At 38.0% G+C, this 23,230-nt stretch overlaps 1 protein-coding gene across 1 annotated transcript in view; it reads right to left on the bottom strand.

Annotated features, from left to right (window-relative positions):
- The window catches only part of LOC121726020 (metastasis-associated protein MTA3), an 80,699-nt gene that overhangs the window by 23,168 nt on the left and 34,301 nt on the right, over positions 1-23,230 (bottom strand). The window contains exons 4-6 of the mRNA XM_042113235.1: positions 7,540-7,733; positions 2,694-2,811; positions 1,354-1,556 (exon numbers count right to left, since the gene is read on the bottom strand). Of these exons, the coding sequence (XP_041969169.1) occupies positions 1,354-1,556; positions 2,694-2,811; positions 7,540-7,733 (515 nt within the window). The remainder of the gene's footprint in view (positions 1-1,353; positions 1,557-2,693; positions 2,812-7,539; positions 7,734-23,230) is intronic.

The raw sequence follows: 23,230 nt of genomic DNA, 5'->3' as shown, positions 1-23,230 counted from the left end.
ACATTTTAAATAATAATAATTAATAATAGCTAACCCGAAGGATGTTTGGCCATATACATTATTTCTAGTATCAATGTAAAAAGTAGATAAAAACTTATTCCCAGACTTAACGATTGTACGACCAGAAAGGAAATTGATTATTAGGCAGTTGGCGCCTGGCGGATCTACGTCATGTGGTCGGCTTATGTCAATTCAATGTTAGCTGTGATCGGTCGGAAGGGTTTGACATAACGCGACCAAATTACTTAGGTCTGCCATCTGCCTAGGAATCAACTTCTCTGATAGTACATACAAAATTTTATTAAAATCGGTTGAACGGTTTTGGAGTTCGCGCACAAACGCTGAGACACGAGAATTTTTTATAATATTATATGATTATAATATTTACAACAGCTTATTTGAGTAGCTAACATTTTGATATAAGCCAATCAAAAGGGTCGGTAAAAAGATATATTTGATGTCTAAAAACCTCAGAAAGTACAACTACACTTGAGAGGAACGACGTGATACATCACGGCCAAATGTTCCATTGCAGCGGGACTGCGCGACATTTCGCTCTAGTACTATCATGGGTCGGGAAGTGTTGCGACTTGCGACGCTCCAGATCACTCTACACAGCTACTACACCAATGAACATCATTACTTTTAGAATAATATATGAGTCTGTCTGAATTATCTTTTGTTAAATTATATCTATTAAAATTTTGACAAGAAACTAGGGATGATAGCTGCATATTACCGGAGTAGACAGAACCATAAAGTTAATATACTTACCTAGCGGAAAAGAGCAACAATCTCGAGCTGTACAACGAAACCGAAATTGATATTCGTCTGTGTGTAAAAAATTGTTTACGTATACACTTACACAACCATCTTTCTAAGAGACTAAATTGTCAACGTGCTGATAAGTGCCGACTGGACGTCAAACAGATAAAAAAAATTTGGTTCTGCTGTCATGTATCACACGTCTCTTTTTACCACGCAGTGTTACTGATAGTGACATCTCGCTTGCTCAGGCCTTTGTTTCTCTATTCTGCTAGGTATATTAACTTAATGAACAGAACGGACTCGACTTCAAACAAACAGGCGAATATACGCGAGTTGGGCGCGACATGGCGCGACTGCCACTTACAACACACACAATGCGTCACAATGCTGAGTAACGTATAAGTACGGCACGCGCCGCGATATGACATACTACGTCAAACATATCAATTTCGAGATCTCTTATGAGTCGGCCTACAGGCTACTCGTTAGTTCTGTTTACTCTGATATTACTCTCTGTATAGCCATTTATTGGTCCACTAAAAATTGCTATTTATCACAAAAGGTTTCGCTCTGGTATTCCCTCACCAGTGTGATATCCCGGCTGGCGGCGGCGGCGGACATGTGCAGGGAGGGCTGTTTGACGCTGGAGGAGCAGTCTAGGGCGCGCGCGAACGTGCCCACCGAGCGCGACACCACCAGGAACTGGTCGATCTGCCGGTCCGTCAGCCCGTGCGACGGCGTCCACACCAGCGTCTCCAGCTCCGAGCTCGCGCGACCGTCCTCCTCGCCTGGGGGGAGATATGTGAGTGTGAGCGAGACAGATATACAAGTGTAGTCGCTTGCCTGAGTGAGACAACACAGCAAGTTTATAGAAGATTATAGAAGAAGTAGTTATTAGTTATACCATTATAGAGAGCGCGCACGATAACTCTGCGCGTGACAGTGTAGGGATTCATTAAAAAAATGGGTAATCCCAATGATAGTTTATTGGTAGTTTTAATTTAATATCTTTATTTACTCATTTAAATTATGTATAGCAATAGGCGTATCGATTAATAAGTAATATGGCGGCCCGACGAAAAGTTATCGTTCAGCCGCGCGCAAAGTTATCATGCGCGCACTTTAGTACGGGAGCCCTAGAACATTTTTTTTTATAATTATCAAGCTAATTTTTTGTGAGTAGCTTCATTTTGATAAGACGAACAACGTTTTTATTTGCGAAAAATCTTGAAAGTGGTAGCTAACATAAATCGAAAGGATTTCAAACTTTGACTTGATGGTCCTAAAATATTATGGATTGTCCTATTTACACAGGACAATGTTAATCTTAAATTATATAACGGTACCCTAACAAGCAGATGTTTTGTATAATAATAGGTTAATAGTTATAGAATTTAAGATTAACATTGTCCTACAAATAGGACAATCCATATTTTAGGACCATCAAGTCAAAGTATGAAATCCTTTCTATTTCTGTTAGCTACCACTTTCAAGATTTTACGCAAATAAAAATGTTGTTTGTCTTATCAAAATGAAGCTACTCACAAATTTTTATAATAATTAATAATATAAATGAAATTACATAATATATCGACAGAGAAAATCTATCATTTTGTTGTTTTTTAGTATTTTTTTCTCGTGTAGTCACAACTTATTTCTACAGTTGCAATTATACATAATATTCAAACAAGCCTGTTTTAAAATATTATTAGTTCTATTTTTATGCAATATAGGTTTACAACATGCTCTCCTAAAAAAACAGGATTTTGTGATGTTAGGAATATAAAAACAAAAGATCTTACGCTTGGACATTATATTAGTAGCACATAGTTTGTTAATTAAAAATTGCATTGCATAATATAATTAAGATAACAGGAAAAGGCACTGAGCGCAAGCTAGTAAATTTTAAAACAAAGACAACTCACCTTCTTTTAATAAATTAGTTACTTCAGTCTGATATCTACTTCCAACTCTGATTTCTCCCTTATCTTCTAATAAAGTCTTTTGTGAAGGATCAAATACTAAACAATAAAAAAATGCGTCCTGAAACAAAAGAAAAACGGTGTATTAAAATTTAGAACAACATCGTTGCATTAAAAAGGTTCAGCAGTAATTAGCTTACAATAACATGTGGTTTTTATTTATCTATCTTTTGCAGGCAAAGTTTGAAACTAAAGATTTCGGCACCAAGCAAGAGCACTTAGGGACATGTTTGCATAGACCTACAGTGCATCCCTGAGTTCTCACACAAAATACATTTGGAGGGCAACTCATCATCATAAATCATAATATGAATGGATCGAAACTATAATATAGTTTCGATCCGTCATTCGATACTGTCATCGTACTGTATTCGTAGAAAGCAAGTATAAATACCCCCATAAGAAGCAACGGACATTAAAAGTGACCTGCGCCTACCACTCTACCATCTGATGGTAGATGGTAGATGGTAGATAGGTGGTAACTGGTAAATCAAAGAACTGAACACACTAGCGTATAGCGATTAATCTTCATACAATATAGGACAATAAAACAGAAACAGGAAGCCCGGACAGCGATACGAGATAGCTCTGACAAGTGCACGCTCATTTCCTTATTAGTTGCCGTAGATGCTATATCATATTATATCGTAACACATATTTTATATTACATAGTACATACTAACCCCCTTACTAATGAAAATCTACACTAAGTATAATGTTTTATCCTTTTCTGACTTCGGTCGAACTACCTTTCTAAAGCCTTAATATTATTATGGATACAAAAGTCTGCCTGTCGGTCTGTTATCTCTTCATGTATGAAGCGGTGAACCGATTACGGTCAAATTCGGTAAGCTCTGGTTTCCTCCAATAGCGGTGTCGTCGTGTGGCGACCGTGATTTAGCGGTGAATGACGTCACTAGAGCGTTGTCTATGTGGATATGGCGCGGTTCTCTAGGAAACCGCGTCATATTGGTCGCGGCCGCGTCGCTCATGGACAGCGTAATTCTAGTGACGTTATTAACCGCTGTATTGCGGCTGCTGCAAGACGGCGCCGCTTTTGGAGGAAACCAGAAATGTATGTACTATGTAGTCACATTGACTTGAAAATCGTTTTTAGCTCGGAAATGTTCGATTCCCGCGTAATAAACGAATTCCTGCATTTTATTGCATTTAATTATCTACTTACGTACGTAGCAACCAGAGTAAATATAATATAGTAAATATAATGTTAACTAAACACATCGCATTGCTTATTAGTCAGTTTCCGACAACATGTAGATTTTATAAACGACTAATATAAACGTTAATTATATTATTTTAACGACCGCTTAAGAAATAAAGTCAATAAGATTACATCCACAAAACATTAAATTATATATATAAATAAATTGTTTATCGCCTAACAGCTGCTTATTTATATTAGTACCTGAATGACCGAGGGTAGTATTTAAAAATTACTCGTTTATTTCATTCTTGGTTTTGAGGTCTTTGTTTACTGAATACTTTTACCCGACTGTGCACAATTTAGCTCAAACCAGCCTACCCAAACGTGAAAATTTTGAGTTCCTTGCCTACAAAGTGACACAAACCCCAGGCCTATTAATCACCTATGCCAGAAATTATGTCCTGTCCCAAAAACAAACGCATCAGTTTAGTCCACTGTAGCGAAATAATCGTATACTCCTGAATCGCACTATCGAAGTTTCTAAAGTTTCAACGCGACTGATCCTACTATCCTACTAATATTATAAAGGCGAAAGTTTGTTTGGATGTATAGATGTATGGATGTGTGGATGTATGGATGTTTGTTACTCTTTCATGCAAAAACTACTGAACGGATTTTAATGAAACTTTACAGTAATATAGCTTATACATCAGAATAACACATAGGCTACAATTTTAACCGACTTTCAAAATGGGGGAGGTGTTATGTTCGTTTTCTTATGTTCAACGATTACTCCGCCGTTTGTTAACCGATTTTCAAAATTTTTCTTTTGGTATGTAGGGTATCATACCAATTTGGTATTATATTGGCGTTGTTTTAAGAACGGAAAGCATATGCTACTATGCAAATTACATTCATCATCATCATCATCACTACCATAATATTATACCATGCATCTTCCCATGATTATGAGCCTTTTCATAGTCTTTTAGATCGAGGCTCGAGTTTGTCAAGCGATAATTTTAAAAAATTTCTGTTTGCTTGAATGCGCTAATCTCAGGAACTACAGGTCCGATTTAAAAACTTATTTCAGTGTTAGATATCTCATTTATCGAGTAAGGCTATAGGCTATATTATATTATATTATCACGCTAAGGCCCACTTGCGCCAAAACTTTGAGTTAAATAAATAACCCGGGGCTTAATAACTCAGTGTTAACGTTTTTAATTTTTAACTCATACTACCTATTGCACCAGAAGAATTTATCCCAGAGTCAACTAACCCGGGCTTATGTCGAGTTCATTCATTCTTTTTACATCCAGCCAAATATGATAGAGTGAATGCTGAATAATTTAAGTGTACTGCTCTCTCTCGCTCCACAGTACTTTAAATAAGGCTATCTCCTTATGTCAGATTTGAAATGACACGTGGTTCTGTCGCATTGTGTTGTGAATTGTGATATTTTGTGCAAATAAATTAAGCGGAAAATTATAAAAATTGGGAAGAAACACTTGTGTCCAATGTTTATTTAGTCTACCTATTTATAAAGGAGTTCACTAAAGACGCACTAATCCAATTATATTATTATTAAACTTTGGTAGGGTACTTTTTATGCTCATTTGTATATTGCAATTATTTTCAATTTTATTTAATAAAAAGAGAACAGTTTCTTTTTCTAGGCGAAATCTTCGATGGAAATCTTTGTCTCTTTGTGAGAAAATACGGGACCCTAAACAGATCGGTCCGTTCTACAATCCTTCTGTAATACGATTCCGAACTAATGTATTCGATAATTTCTTCATCATCATCAGATAACAACAACTGATCATTTATCATGGTTAAACACAAAATAAAATCGGTACCTATTACTGAACACAACAAAGTACATAAGTCATAAAAAAAAAGTCTGGCGCAAGTGGGCCTAAGGCTAATACGACCGAAGAAACTCAGGAAAATGTGGTAAAAATGGGGAAAATATTAGAAAGGGTTTATCTCACGAACTACTGGAGCAATATTTGGCACTTATATAGAGTAGACCACGTGAAAGGAGTATTGTGAAATTCCTAATTTACGCGTGCGAAGCCGCGCGGTACATCTAGTATACAAATAAAGCTAAAAAATCGGCTAAGTGTGAGTCGGAATCGCGCACGAAGGGTTCCGTACCAATACAGAGTAAAAATAGGCCAAAAATGGTGTTTTTTGTATGGGAGCCCCCTTTAAATTTTTAATTTATTTTAATCTATGCTAATATTATAAATGCGAAAGTATCTCTGTCTGTCTGTATCGCTTTCACGCCAAAACTACCGAACCGCTTGTAATGAAATTTTGTATACAGATAGTCTAAAGCCTGAGAAAGGACATAGGCTACTTTTTAACTGGAAAAAAGGGTTGTAAGGGGGTGAAAATGCGTAAATTTTTTCAAATTAAGTTAGTTCTAAAAATTCATAATAGATGGCGCCGCGCCGTCTCCTACATCGCGCTGACGCTTACTCAAACATCTTTCTATAAGAGGTGGTATCATCTTGCGTAAGTTTTCGATTTTTTCGATTGTTATTTCTGTCTTACGTTATTAAATAACTCAGTAGTCAATACTTTATCTATGCAGTGACGTAACCTTATACCTATCAATGATAAATAGTTTATGGGTAAAGTTGTGTAATTGGGGGGCTACATATACTTTACAATTTGGCATCAATAAAGTTTATTTAAAAAAATGAAATAAGTTATGTGCACACTGCACGGCTGTTATTGGGTGTTTTGATTTAAGGGGTACCCCGTACCAGGGTTTTTTATAAAAGCTTTTGACACCAATTATGTTGACATCGCGCGCTATAAACTGAAGTCCACGCGGACGAAGTCGCGGGCAACAGCTAGTATTATTATATATAAAAGCCTTTATTAATTCCTTAAAAAGATTACATTACATTACATCTGCGTACATTATTATGATAGCTTGCATAACATCACAGATATTTTATTAACTATATTAGATATTATGATTACTTTATAAAATATATTAATACAGTATTGTTTAAATTATTCGCATCTCATCATCATCAAATATTAAAGTACACATATAACAAAAGAATGTGTGAAAAATTCAAGTGCCTACCTCTTGCCATTATTAATAAAGAGCGAAAAAGGCAGAAAAAACACGTTTGTTGTATGGGGGCGGGCCCCCCTTAAATATCAATTTTATTTTGTTTTTAGTGTTTGTTGTTATATCGGCAACAGATATACACAATCTGTGAAAATTTCAGAAGTCTAGCTATAGTGGTTCTTGAGATACAGCCTGGAGACAGACAGACAGACAGACAACGAAGTCTTAGTAATAGGGTCCCGTTTTTACCCTTTGGGTACGGAACCTTATAAATATGTTAAATGGTTTTCAACCTGACCTAGGTTACTTAGCATAACACCCCAGTCGATCGGAAGATCTACCTTTGGGGGAAAAGTATGTTCTCCCCTAAGCTGGATCTTGTATGTCATGTATCTTTAGTCTTTACTAATATTATGTACAGGCTATATACTATATAGCATGGACGTCCAACCATCTTTCACCACACGGCACACACCATCGTCATACCACACATAGCACACCCCCCCGGCGCGGTACATACTCACATCCTTGTTCAGATAGCTGAGCAGCGACTCCGTCTCGTTGAGCAGCGTGACTGTGCACTTGCCGCGGATGTGCGTGGCGGGCAGCGTCTCCACGTGCCGCGACAGGAACAGCTCGCGGTGCTTCGCCTGGTGCCGCTGCTTCGGCGGCAGGCCGTCCGCGCCCGCCGTCTCGCTAGATTCCTCCTCCATCGCCACTGGAATTGACAACGGTCTTTTGTTATTCATTTGTATTTCATACAATTTTAAATAGAAAAGTTATGGAAGTATGTTTACTGTTTAATACCATTAAAGGGGGAAATGAACAAACATAGCGGAACCGGTTACGATCGCCTATGGACGCCCGCTACAGAGTAACAATTGCGTTTCAAACTCAGGAATCAAGATGTAGGTATTAGGTACCAAGTGTTTGGCATAAAAAAATCAAAAAGTTGACCAGACGAGTCCGCTGTCCAGTACCTCTACCCAAATACCCCTAAGCAGTGTTGAAATGCATTTAGCGAAACACTTTTTGCCTTGAAATGGCGTTTATAAGTACCATTTTATCCAAAAACATGTTTTCTAGCTTCTAAAAATTGACAGCTCCCTAAAAACTCAACTTCATAAACAGGCAACGGCCTAGTCGTACGGGGAAGTCACGTAGAGGCATCAGATAACTTATAAATTATGAATGAAATATGTATTAAGTATGTATTGAGTTTGTCAAGGCTACGACAAGCGGTGGATCCCCTCTATACTTTTAGAATCGTTGACAAAATAATGTTCTTATAGGCCAAGTACAACGAGGTTCGTGCCTCGTTGTACTTGGCCTATAAGAACATTATTTTTATGTCCGAAAAACGGGAGACTATAGAAAAAACAAGGGGGCAAATGTCCAAACGTATCGTACTTGGACATCCGCAATACCGGAAGTGTAATTGTTGGGAAGGCCAGAATTTTTGTGTATTTACTTTGTTTTTTACCTGGCATCTCAGCCCCAAAACGGGTGGACTGAAGCGTCACTTGGCAAGTGCATTGACATAATTTCTGTGTGTCTTTAGTTCTTTACCCATGAGCATCTCAGCTCCAAAACGGGTTGACTGATACTAATGCTGTGCAGTATGCAAATGCCCTTACAAGTGTCACAGTCATCTGTGGTAGTGGAGTAATCCAGTCTCTACATTTTGTATGACGTATGTAGTACGAAGTCCCTCTTAGGTTAGTCAACCAGCCATCTAGTAATCCTAGACGCCTAAATACTAAATGTTAGCATGCTCCTTTCCTATGACCATCGCATACGTCATGCACAGTCGAAAATGTATACCACAATATCGACCTTCTGACTATCGTAAAACGGATCACCTGCAGGTTGCAGCTCAGTCGAATGTTCTAGTGAACTCGCCACACGTCTGCCGATTGTGAGACAATAATAACCTTGTCGTAAAATCGTTACGTTATTATAATATTTTATTCTTTACAGTTAATTATGTTAGGAACATAGCAAATGTCCGTATCTACTATCTTAATCATTTTAGGGTTCCGTACCCAAAGGTTGAAAACGGGACCCTATTACTAAGACTTCGATGTCTGTTCGTCTGTCCGTCCGTCCGTCTGTCTCCAGGCTGTAACTCAAGAACCGCTATAGCTAGACTTCTGAAATTTGGACAGATTGTGTATTTCTGTTGCCGCTATAACAACAAACTTGATTTTTTGGCCTTTTTTGCTCTATATCAATAATGGTAACAGCTACCTGTTACCATTATTGTACTTGATATGTACTTGAATTTTTCACAAAGTCCTTTATTATTTTCTTTCAGGGGCTATACATCTGTAGAGTAAAAAGCTCTACATTATTAGATTTCAGATGAAACTTTCTCTCTGACTGTTATTAATACGATCTACAGTAATGTTCTTACGATTATTATTTTCATCAAACTCTGAACGCAAATGAATATAATATTATGTACAGTGAGTTACACGTACTTTGATTAAGCCTTCGTCTACAACACACATACAAACTACCATACAGGCAACAAAAAGGCAATGTTGAAACAACGAATTAGGGTCACATACGTTTATATGTAATTCGTATTTCATTCATTAGATTAATATTAAAGTAGGCGATACGAGGACCGGTTCCGGCGAAGACAGCTCGTGAGTCGTGCGGCGTGTGCGGTGTGGAGGTAGCGTCAGCCGTTATAGCACCTCGCGGGGTTGCCATGGCTTTCTCATTCCACCCGAATCGGGAATATTTAGGGACTCCCACACAAAACTGCGGATTCGCATCGCATCGTAATGAATTTTGTCGTAGATATTTGCGATGCGATGCAAATTCGCAGTGATGTGTGGGAGCTAGGGTCTGTTATTCGAATATTCGAATACTCGTTTTATTCGAATATTCGACGATTTTATTATTCGAATATTCGCCAAATTATTTTTCAAATAATTCGAATAGTAAAATTATTTTTTATTTTTGTTTAAAATGCTATCAAACATAAAATTAACATGGAATAAGAACATAATTAAGTTTATTTCAGAAAAATAATATTGTTTATGAATATTCTACATCTTTAATGATAATATTATAATGTATATATATATAAGGGTGCTTTCACAAAAATAGGGCAACTTTTGAACGTATTTTGTCTTCATCATATTTAATTTGTTATTAAATTCCCTGTTAGTGTACATGATAGGTGATCAATTAATTGTGTCTTATCTAAAAGGGCCAGTAACTTTATGCCTTAATTTAGGAATTTTTTAGAGTTTTTTATATATTTTAAATCCTTTATGCGCGAGTCTGACTCGCACTTAGCCGATTTAATTATTTTTAGGACTGCGTCGGGTCGAAACTTGTTATAGGATATATAGGTGGAGCTAAAAATTGATTTGACTACATGCTTTTTATAATTAAACTTTAATAGCGTTTTGCAGGGTTGCAATGTCTTTTACATACTATGTCCCCGACTCTACAATATTCAGGCTCAATATTATTTAAATCGAAAAATGTAGGGCCATGAATAAAAAATAAAAAACATCCTTTATGTACCCCTTTTGGCAGTTAATTATGTTAAATCCAGTATACCAATAAAAAAATTTAAAGAAAGTGTTTGCTACCACTTTACGCTCAAACCGCTTCACCGATTTAGATGAGATTCAGCATGGAGATAAATTTCATAATTTCGAATACCGAAAAAGTATATTAAGTAGTTTTTATCGAATTTCGTTGTAAAAAAAACTTACGGCAACGGGAATAACATCTTGTACAAATACAACACATTCCTTTAAATACAGAGTGTAACAAAACTAAGTAGCGTTGATTAAACTTTAGAGAGTGTATGTGTTCCTATACTAATATACACTCATACATTAATATGTATAGAGTTCACTGTGAAAGTAGCAGCGCTAAACGAGCATTTTTTTGTGATTTGTAACGACAAACTCACGACTTATCAGTGAAGTCAAAGTGACAAATATTAACATTTAGTTTTGTTACACCTTGTATAATATCGAAATGCTAATAATCACGTGATATCTGGTAACCCCGGGCTGAGCTCGCGGCCGCGACGAGGGGTGGCGTCTGCCTCGCCGCCCGGCTACTCGTTACCACCCGACACAACTAATTACTTGTATTCAATATTCTATTGTTATACATATTGACTGGCGTCTGGCTGACTGACTGGCCAACCACACCTAAATATTATATTTAAAAAAAACAAACAGCTTTTATGAAAATTAAATCAAATAAGATTTATTATGTAGATGAATTCTAATATGTAATATCGTCCCCCGTAGTAAATTTCGACTTCAAGTGTTTGAGTAATAAGAATGAAAAAGGTTATTAATATTTCAGACCCATGACAACTCTACGTTAGAGCTGCGCGCTGTAACTGCGGCGCGATAAAGTAGGAACCGTGAAAGTACTCGCGTAAACTAACAGAATAAACGATTTTTCAAAAGTTCATGAAAACATGACAATATATTATTAGTAAATACTTTGAAAAATTTTATCTTCGGAACGTCGCTCTACTTAATTAAACAAAAAATTGTACGAGTCTCCATTAATTATTTAAGAACGTCAACAACGTATTCAATCCTCAACTCACAACAATTAGTAATAATAACTTATAATAACAGATCAAGCAAAATCATAAATTTTTCGCCATTACGTCAAGAGAGTCAGCAAAAATGTAGAGACGCGATGTTAGCGGCCATTTGTATACAATAGACGTATTGCAAAACATCGTACATTTAGGATTGGATATACCGGGGCCATTATTGGCATTAAGAGAAACGGGAGAGGGGGAGCGGAAGGGGGGGGGGGGGGGGCAAAGACGCGGGACGCGAATTGCGAAACGGCATAATAGGGCCCGCGGCCACCGAGGTGAGAGGCGGCACTCGTTTTAAAATGCTTTTGTAACAATAACTTTATTATTTTCAGACATACCCGATAAGCACACAAAACGTCCTCAAAATCGGTCAAGCCGCTTCGGAGAAGTTTGGTTGAAAGGTAATAATTTTGAACATTTGTTGTAATTGCGATCAGGCAAATATATTATGTAGATATTTCATAAATCGCAAACTAAAACATTTTTTTCAATGTCTATTGTCTAACAACTTTCAGTATACTGTATTCAGTATTATGTAACTTATTGAGACCTCTACAGTCTACAATGCTAAAGAGTTGTGCTTCCCAATATTGTGTATCGTTACCAGAAACGTTATTTAAATAAAACCTATTTTGTCTATTCGGAATTAAGTGTATCTTCAAAATTATAATTACTTAACGAATTCTAATCAGAGGAAATGTCCAAGCAGGTGGAAAATGTTGACAAGACATAAACAGAATAAAAGTGGAGCCACAAGTTTATAATAATACGGTCGCCTGTCGGTATTCGGTACTTGTACTAACATATTCTGTGCTGTCGGTTACAAAACAATTTGTAGTTTTGTGCATAAAAAATATAATATCCACAGCCGAACATATTACCTCATCCTTTTTGAAAGTTGGTTAAAATTATGGAGCAAAACAAACGATTTACACTACACTATAAACTCGGCTGACTCTACATTTACTCATGCGGCGCGCCGCGCGAGCGGTTACAAACGTGAAGAGTCGCATATTCGCTATAGCCCTCAGAGCAGCCAAGGGCAGCCAGACCCCACGAAGGTCTTTCAGGTATTTTATAAACGCTGAAAATTGTTCAGTATAATATTATGTCCCCTAATAGAAGTAAGGACGAGCAGCGGTTTTGCAAATGCCACACCGAGGCAGGTCTTTAACAGCCGCAGTCAGACCTATTTAATGATCATTAAACTTTAATTTAATGAAGAGTTTGACGGATATTGTATGGGACTTATGTCAAAATCTTCATTTAATTACAATCAACTATTAATATTCGTCTCTCAGTGCGGTATAGTAAGTTAGGTATAATTTTACAAAAAAAAAATACCATGACACAAGTAAAAATATTAACACAGAGTTAAAACGTAGCAAAATAATTTCTAGCATTATCTATTTTATCGTTGTACAAAATTTTGCGAATAATTTTCGCAGATGAAAATTTCCACTGTCACTGAAACATAATTTTACAAGTAGATTGGCTGCCTTCATATTAAGAGGATTCCACACCGCCATTTTTTCCATACAAACGTTGTCCCCTGTTTCCTCCCTGGATAATGCTAGTAGAGTTATAATTTTTTTCCTGAATATCTACGGCCACTAATACAATGTCCCTATGTTTTCTTTTTTTTCATAATTTAATTATTAAATAAGATATGAACGTTCAAAAACCCAAAAAAATGGCCAGATTTTCCACTGTGTTCAAACGTCCAGAAAACAGATTTGGATAGATTATACAAAAAAAGCAAAACATAGGAACACAGCTCAAGCCTTTTTTTAATCTTTAATGAAAAAAGTACTTAAATCGGTTAAGTTTTGGAGAAGGAATCAGGGGACAACGAATCGTTGATTTTCTGGATTTTCTGCAGTTGTCTCTATCGCGTTCTGCGGTATAGGCTTGAGGTAAGGGAGGCAGCTATAGATATTACACGTACTTTTTTTCATTTATCTAGCCCCTGGTGTATCCTGTTAAGTCGCTCGGCTGCCGCGGCCGCGCTACTCGCGACTTAATGTGAAGGCAGCCTAACTGTTATATTTATTGTACACTAGATGACGCCCGCAGCTCCGTCGCGCGTCGCGCCAAAATTCGTTTATCGCGCGGGTACCGTTTTCCCGGAACACAAAAGTATCTCCATACCTAATTCAGTACAATCGGTTCAGCGATTTGGGCGTGGAGAGGTGACAGACAGACAGACACACTTTCGCATTTGAAATATTAGTATGGATTGTCGTGATCAAAAATGTTTAGTATAATAATTATAATATTATAGTATGTAGGTGTGCTATAATAATAACGGTGAAGCCAGTAGTCCCAGTGAGTTTGTGATGGCATTTCTAAGAAGCGGGCACCGCGCGGACACGTAACATTCTACCTGTGGAGTTTCTGCAATGATCCTTATGTAGGTGACATAAAGTTCCTATCACAGGTAAAATAAATCGAACGAGTAGAATGTGGAATCACGACGTGGTCTCCTCACTCGCGGCGGGTGAATATAAAACATTTTGTATAATTACTCGGCGCTCGTTTAATGACCGTCGACGATAAAAATAATGCACTTTATACGAAGGCTAGATGTGGCTAGATGGCCTAGATGTAACGAGCGTTTTAAGTTATTAAAACAACCATCAAGTTAAATTTTTAAACCAAAGATTTTATTACTTCAACACAATACAAAATATGTAAAGCGTCAAGTTACAGTCATAGTGCGACATGCAGTGGTGATTTTGGTTTAATTTTTTAGTATTTAAAGATATCTGAAATCAAGCTTACGTGTGCGAGAGTCTCATCACAAGGTAGCCTACTGTATAAATATATTTATTATTTTGTGTCTAAAATACCTTTAAGATATAAAAGTAGTATAATAATACAAAGTTACTTCCACTCTCCTTACGCATAAGTCGGTAGCTTGTTTCTTCTTCTACTTTACCTAAAATTCAGGCATTTTTACGCAAAAGATAGAGGATTATAGAGTAGTTCAAGAGGAAGGTTCATGTTATTTGAGTACTTTTTAACCTGTTCAAAACTATAGCGGGTCGGTATAGCATGTACATTGTACATCAGTTGTAGAGCTACAGAGTACAGACTACTGCAGTAACAATGCACGGTATTGTGAAATTGCCGATTGATTAAAAGAGGAAAAACGAAACCTGGATGGCGGATGCTGCATCAACACTCAACAGCATTGCGATTGTTGCTTACAAACCCAAATGTTCAATTTTCAACGAGATAAAATTGACAAATCACAAACTGTTTTATACCAATAATAAACTGGAATATCGTGAAAAATTAATCATTTTACGGGAAATGTTTAAAATTATTGCATCTCGCTCTACAGGCCTAATGCTTAGCTGTTGTTGTTGTGGTAATGTGTAAGGTGTTAGCAGTTATAGTATCTCTATCATAAATAACAGTGCGGTAGTGTACTTACAACCGACTACCGAAATTAGCTTTTATAGTTTCTGTCGCGAGTCGCATCTAGCCGCTAGCGGTACATTTGAAATGTACGACGAGGGGAAACATTAACAATGCCATAAAAAGGAAGCACAAAGAATGAGCTTATTCAAACTATTAGGGGGACTCGTATACTTTATCTTATCTGCCGTCATGGTGGCATTGTCACCGCTCGCCAAGTGACGTGTCGACTCTACCAGCTCGACCCATACGCCCGAGCCGGTGTAATATGTTCTGCTTCACCGCCCGGGCCGATAGCTAGTACTGGGCCCAGACGGCGGAGAACATTATAGCCGGCGAGTACGGCGACAAGTCGTCGACTCAATAACGCCGGCTTACCGATCTCCACGCGTCACTACGCAACTAATTAAAGCGTAGGCAAAGAGAAAATGGCAATCTGCGAGGTCCCCGCTAGTGGGAGAGGGGGGGTCGGTTACGTGTGCCCCCTCGGGGTGGTCGGGTGTATGGTTTTTCTGCTCGGGCATCCTTTGCTTACTTATTGATCCAGTCAAATGTGTGGAGGTGGCGCGGTGGGTGGCCGCCCGGCCCCGCTCCCCCCGAAGGGGGTACGTCCAAATAAATCTGCCCGCCCGCGAAACACCGCAGTGACAACAGCGGCGGCCGGTAAGATGCGGCCGCAGTCTTCGCTCGCCGGCCACCTCCGGTGACCGGCGGCCGGGGCGGCGGCGGCGGCGCGAGGCCGCGACCGACCCGGCCTCGAGGGTATTATTTTAATTGAAATCATTTCCATCGAAAGGCAGAGGCGGGCGCGAACTTAGAATCAGGCATGCGCGCGCCCGCCGAAGGTACCTAGTATTAAAACCGCGACGCTTCTGCTATTTTCATAGGGGTCAATGACACTGGCAATAAAATCTGAAGCACTAGACGCACAAGTATTACATTTGTGAATGCATACGTACACAAATAATACGTTGTACTGAACTGAAGATTGTTTGACTCATATTATATAATATAATAGTAGAGATTATTAAAGTAAATAAACTACTAGTCTTATTATTTGTTTCTTGATTACTTACACATAATATTTTTATAAGAACTTAAACTTTTTAATTGCGAAAGAGCCTACCAAGAAATGTAGAGCCTCAGGTATTACGATTTACGTGCAAAATGACATTAAAATCCGTTGAACATCCGTCTATTTATTTATTCTTTTGAAAAATCATATTATTAAGAAGTAGGATACCGTACCACATAAAAATTTACGAGGAGAATGATTAATAGTTCCATAATAATCTCAAAACGACTGCATTAGGAAAATTCAGCATCGGCAGTAGTCCTACTAATATTATAAAAGCGAAAGTTTGTTTGGATGTATGAATATGTGGATGTATGGATGTATGGATGTTTGTTACTCTTTCACGCAAAAACTACGGATTTAACTGAACGGATTTTAATGAAACTTTACAATAATATAGCTTATACATCAGAATAACACATAGGCTACAATTTTTTTAATTTTTTTATAATATAAATTATATAATATTAACAGACTTTCTAAATGGAGGAGGTGTTATGTTCGTTTTTTTATCTTCAACGATTACTCCGCCGTTTGTGAACCGATTTTCAAAAATTTTCTTTTGGTGTATAGAGTATCATTCCAATTTGGTACCATATTCATAAAAGCGGTGACCTGATGAAGAAATCCATAAGTAATCGAGGGAACTCCTCAATATTTATATGGAAATATGTGGTGACTTCGATTTCGTGAGCAGTATTCTAAGCGTATGCTACCAACAAGTAAGATTTTGCACCAAGGTATACCATGGTTCGGAAGGTGCTGAGAGAACTCCTGATTCTTTATAGATACAAGTTTAGGAGTTTAACGTTTTTTTAAGAGCGAAAAGCATATGCTAATTGCTAATATGCAAATTACCTTCATCTTAATCATCATCACTACCATAAACCGTTATAGAACCATGTGTCGTTTCGTTTTGAACCTATTATTGGTACTTTTCATAGTCTTTTATGATATATCACTTAAACCGGGGGTAACACCGCGGGGCACAGCTAGTTACTGATAAATTTTGAAAAAAAAATCCGCCAAGTCCGAGTCGGACTCGCGCACGAAGGGTTCCGTACCGATACAGAGCAAAAATAGGCTTAAAAATGTGTGTTTTTTGTATGGGAGCCCCCCTTAAATTTTTATTTTATTTTAATATTATTATTAAATATTAAAGGACACATAATATAACAAAAGAATGCCTTGCCATTTGATATAGAGCGAAAAAGGTCGAAAACACGTTTGTTGTATGGGAGCCCCCTTTAAATATTAATTTTATTTTGTTTTCAGTATTTGTTATAGCGGCAACAGATAATACACAACATGTGAAAATTTCAGAAGTCTAGCTATAGCGGTTTGTGAGATACAGCCTGGAGACAGACAGACGGACAGACAACGAAGTCTTAGTAATAGGGTCCCGTTTTTACCCTTTGGGTACGGAAACCTAAAAAGCTAAAAGGGCATTAAAAAGAAATGTAGCACCATTCCTTTATGATCTGCGGGTTGGTACTACTAAGTTATATATTATATTCTGTGCTGCGGGGCTAAAATAGTCACATCTATCATAGTCAAAACTATCAAACTGACGAATGTCAAATTAGTACGAATTACTAGACATACGCCAACGAGATATCTCACTCTTGATATAATTTAAAAAAATCTCGTCTTATTATGAGACGTTATGTCAAAATCTCGACATTATCTCGACAAAACTCTATAAAATGTGTTATTTCGATGATAGATCTACGCGAGAAAAAAATGTTTGTCATGCTAGGGTCAATAGAGATGAAGAGACAAACCATCAAACATCGAGAAAACATGTAGAGTGAGATATCTCGTTGGCGTATGCTAGGCAGGATGAACTGCAAGCAGAGTGACCATTATGCGATTTTTAAAAAAACCGGCCAAGTGCGAGTTGCACTCGCCCATGAAGGGTTCCGCAGCAGCAATAAGGTTTATTTTTATGAAATTAAGAGGTTTTTGATTTATTTTCATATTTCAGTTGATTAAATGAAAGTTAAATTAAGTAGACCATTTATGGCGTATAAAAAAAACTACTGGCTAGATCTCGTTCGAACCAATTTTCGTTGGTATCCAACATGTAGTTCAACGTTCAGACTTTTGAGTGACAAACCTATACATACGAATTATACTCTTTTATTTATGATTGAAGTCTGTTGACAACGAGTTGACAAATTGAAAATGGATTATAATTTTTTTATTGAATCTTAGCTGCTATTTTAGACAATGCTTACACGGCCAGTCTGAGATCAGCCGAGTCCCAGAGACGAGAGTTGAAAAAAATATGATAAAGTCAATATTTTTTACAAATTAAACGTAGTAGTCCTAAATGTCGTTGAAACTAAGGTCGAATTTCGACCATTGGGCGATCTCTAGTTAATTTAAAAACAGTAGTTGATGATACTGGCCAATTGTTTAAGAACTTGCGTAATTTTTCAAGGGTGACTGACTGACCGATTGACATAGTGATCTATCAACGCACAGCCTAAACCACTGGACGGATCGGGCTGAAATTTGGCATGCAGGTAGATGTTATGACGTAGGCATCCGCTAAGAAAGGATTTTGATCAATTCCAACTCCAAGGGGTTGAAATAGGGGATGAAAGTTTGTATATAATAATTCTTCTTAACGCGTGCGAAGCCGTAGGCAAAAGCTCGTATTTAATATTATGTATAACGTGTGTATAACCGTGTGAAGCTTTCCGGTGCTTTCAACTGATTTCAGCCATAAAACTTTAAAGGTTATCAAAATCGCACTTAAAACAAAATCAGTTTACGAGATTCCCTGCCAGTGCTTTGGAAATTAGCACTAATCGTTTGCCTTATTAATAGTAATAGAGTAGTCTTAAAACTTTGTGGTTAAAATCCTAATACCCTTGGCCAAGTGAGAGATGGTGAATAAACACCATCGACTCCCGAAAAAACATTATGGTTAGCCCACATCAGCCGTAAAAAAAACGTACTTGGGTCAAAGCAAAAAGGGTTTTTAGTTTTTACAAAGGTATTTTAGAAGCAGTTTGTGCAGTAATCGCTACAAACTAGAACGAAGGGAGTAAAAAGCTAAACATTAGTTATGTTTGCAAGGTTTCAGCAGTCCAGACCCTTGATTTAGAATTCTTTTTGTTTAATTAACCTACTATCGTTATTTCAAAAAGCCAAGTATTTTTCCCATATTCGTCCATATTCATCTCTTGCATTAAAGCTTAACTCTGATTTTCGTTGTTAGGTAATAGGTATAGCCTAGGACATAATTCCTAAGATGAAATCCGTAACGAATAAAAAAATCGCAAATTCCTCTAAAGCGGTATTCATATAATCTCCTGTAAATCTCGCGGGGGTGGGCCGAGCTGACGGGAGTACGCGCCGACCTGCCGCGCGGCGCAGCGGGACGTTATACTCCGTTAAGAGTTATTACCCCGAAGTTTCTACAGTGATCCTTACGTCCTGGGTATAAGGGTCACATCAGAGGTGAAATAACTGTGAACGTCCACTCGGTTACGAGCTGAAGTCGTTTTGTCAACTTCGATGCACTGCTTATTGCAAACTTACTGAAGGAATCGAAAAGTTCGCTCAGAATAAACTTGTAGACGGAGTGTGGAATGAGCGACACACAAGTCACAACCGATGACCCAGAAGATAAATGACAACCTAGAACTATTGTAGAGCTGCGGGGCTAAAATGGTCGCTTTGAAGAATCATGATATGAATCATAATATGATTAATTTTTCCAAAATCGCAAAATGCAACTCTGCTGGCAATTCATTTCTTTTTTTTTGTACTGATTTGACATTTGTCAGTTTGAGTTTTGACAATCCATTTGCTGAATTGATTGAGAGGAATTGCTAAATGTGACCATTTTAGCCCCGCTTATCGCTTCCCTGAATTCAAATTTCAATTCATGTCATTATCAGAACAAATCACTGAATGAAGACTCATGATATCATTTTTATCATTTTTAGAGCCTGTTTCACCACTTTCTGGTAAAGTGCCGAATAGGCTATTCACAACTATTTTGACAGATTCGCCATACTTGATCTGTCAAGTTAATTGGTGGATAGCCTATTCGTCACTTATCAGGAAGTGGTGAAACAGGCCCTAAGAATAATATTTAAGCTATTTACTAGCTAATTAATCCACTTTCTTATCTTGTGGTGGTCAAACTTTTTGCCGTCTTTTTTGCTATCAAACCAAATAATACCGTAAAATTATGAAATTAAAATGAAAAGCGAAATATCGAAATTGAGAAGCATTACGTAATTTCGACTGAGTCTGAAGACTACGACGGAGTGGCGTAGGTCAGGGGCAGGCCTGAGCCCCGACTTTCGCTCCACTTGCGGGCTCCGACTCTCGACTCCCGAGCCAAATATCGGTCACAAAATATGGGCCAAAACCTCAATGGGAATAATAAAGCGCTTAAAACTGTTTTTTGCAGAAATGCTATAAACACACTCCTGTAATTCTTTAATTTACTCTTATAGCTTTAAAAACAAAGTTCCAATGTAGTCCCTATTCGAAGGGACTAACACCGGTCTTAAGAGAATCGATCACGACATTTCAGTCAGTCGATAAAGTTTCAGAATACTAATGTTTCAGAGTCAGGTCAAAATTCAAATAAAATGAAGAAGCTCCATCGCTTTAAGTTCTAAAAGTTCCCTTGGGTGTTTGTTTACTTTGTATATTTTGTAGAAAATCTTTGATAAAACATTCGCGCGTAGTGTTTGCTGAATTTTTATCCACGACTGGAACAGCTTTCGTCCTATGCTGCCAACTTGAATATTGTTTAAATTCATTGAATACATAAAATGCGAGGAGAGCTCTGTTGCGCGGGGTAAAAGGGCCATACGGGCGGCCGGCTCATCCATTAACGCGTCCGTTGATTATATTTATTTATATTTTATACGTATCGCTGGGGAGAAGCAGGGCTAGGGGTACGGTTTGGACCACGGCCGATAAGAGTGCGATTGTCATTGATCGGGCGCCTTGTGGCGAGGCTGTAAATGTGTAATGAGAGGATCGGTGCGGTCCCGCGGCGCGGCGGGGAGGGGCGGGGCGGGCGGCGTGCGGAAGGAATGCGTCGTTTTCGCATCGGGAGAAACGAATGCGTTTAAGCGTCGCGGTACACAATGGCGGCGTGACGAGATCCGGTTCGCGGGCGCCGAGGGAGCCCGGGGGAGGCGCGGGGAGGGCGGCTCTAATCGATAGCCGGCGAGCGACGGCCGGGCGACTGCGGCGCATAGGTGACAGCTCGGGCCCAATCAAATTACCGCCGACGGAGGAAAGCTGCAATTCCACGCACGCTGCCGACGTCTGACATTCGCTTGCTCGACAAATGCGACCCTGTCCGGTGTCGAGGCTCACGAGAGCAGTCCTCGCGGCCTAACATTATATGAAATGTATTCAAAAAGTTATGCAAACACAGAACTAGAAATACAGGCTCCTATTAATTATCATATTATAATCCTAACAAAGCAGTTAAATAGCTCATGTCGACCAAAAACCGTAACATTTGTATTAATTATAAAGTTAAAAACACATGAAATTTCAATTACTTACAAGTTACACCGAGAGCACTAAGTTTTAACTAAAAAAACTAGTTTCAATATCACGAGCGACATTAATTTTGTAGATAGGGAATAAAACGACTCATTAACGAATAACGTTATTTCAGCTGCATAATGTGTAAACCGTACTCGTCGTCGACGCGGACGGAATGAATATTTAAAATTTTTATTGAAACAATTTTGATCTGTAACCGAGTTGATACTTTATAGGTGGATAATGAAGTAGTGACCGCAATTAAAACGATGACATCATAGCCTCATGCGATACGCGACGACGGGAAATAAAAGCACAATTCAATCGGCAAACAGCGAGTCAGCGTCCAGCGACACTAAATGATATCAAATTATTCAATAGTCAACGACGCATCATTTAATGCACAATTATAAATACAACCTGTTGGTGCGATCATATTTTTTACAGCTACGACTGATGCAGATATAACAATCAATGTTTATATGGGAAGCTGATGGCTTAAGAGGATACACCAGGGGCGAGAGAAATTGAAAATAGGTATTTGAAAATGTATTGCTATCTCACCAATCTCAAGTCTCCCACCGCAGAGCGCGATAAAGACAACACGACAAAAGTTCTAATAAAAGAACAGAAAATCTTCGATTCGTTGTCCGCTGATTCCTTCTCCAAAACTTAACCGATTCAAGTACTTTTTCATTCAGAATTAAAGCAAGGCTTGAGCTGTGTTCCTATGTTTTATTTTTTTTGTATATTCTAGCCAGTTTTGTTTTCTGGGTGTTTGAACACAGAGGAAAATCTGGCCATTTTTTTGGGTTTTTGGACGTTCTTATCTTTTTTATTATTAATAAAATTATGAAAAAAAAGAAAACATAGGGACATAACTCTACCGGCATTATCCAGGGAGGAAACAAGGGACAGCGTTTGTATGGAAAAACGGCGGTGTGGACTCCTCTTAATTCCTAAGGAGAATGTTCTAAGCGGGGCTTACTCGTGTTACTCTTGAACTTCGCAGAGCAATCTCTACAATAATGTTATCAAAGTAGTTTAAAGAGTTTCATAGGTCCATAAACTATAGCCGATAGCGTATGGTCATAAAGTATAATATAGAGTATAGACGATGTCAAGGCCAAGCTTTGTGACGTGAGGTAATGTTTATTGGGTATGTAAGAGTACGAGGGTATTTATAATTGTTGATCGATAATATTTTATGGAACAACTCAAAACATAGTTAAAACTTAATATAATATCACATGCATAGTAACTTTACTGTGTATCGAACTCAATCACACAGAGACATCAGTCAAGTAACACCGCTTGCTACTTAAAGCTCACTTTCACAGCTTTATTCACAGGAGTTTCTCTATCCAACAGTGTTGTTAATTGGTTAATATTGTGACGTAAGCCAATCAAAATTACTAGTGAATAGATAAACTTCAGTCAAAAAACTTAAGAAACTGGGCTTATCAGTCAACTGAAATCAAGTCGACGTGAGCAGCTGATTCGTCATACGGGCGGTGTAGTATGAAGATGGTCTGGAGTATGTATTTCTTTTGGGTAAAAGTAT

The sequence above is a fragment of the Aricia agestis genome, chromosome 4, assembly GCF_905147365.1.
Source record: "Aricia agestis chromosome 4, ilAriAges1.1, whole genome shotgun sequence".
In the NCBI taxonomy this organism is placed as follows: Eukaryota; Metazoa; Arthropoda; class Insecta; order Lepidoptera; family Lycaenidae; genus Aricia; species Aricia agestis.
Note: the sequence above shows the minus strand (reverse complement) of the source record. Positions and strands in the feature narration are given on the sequence as shown.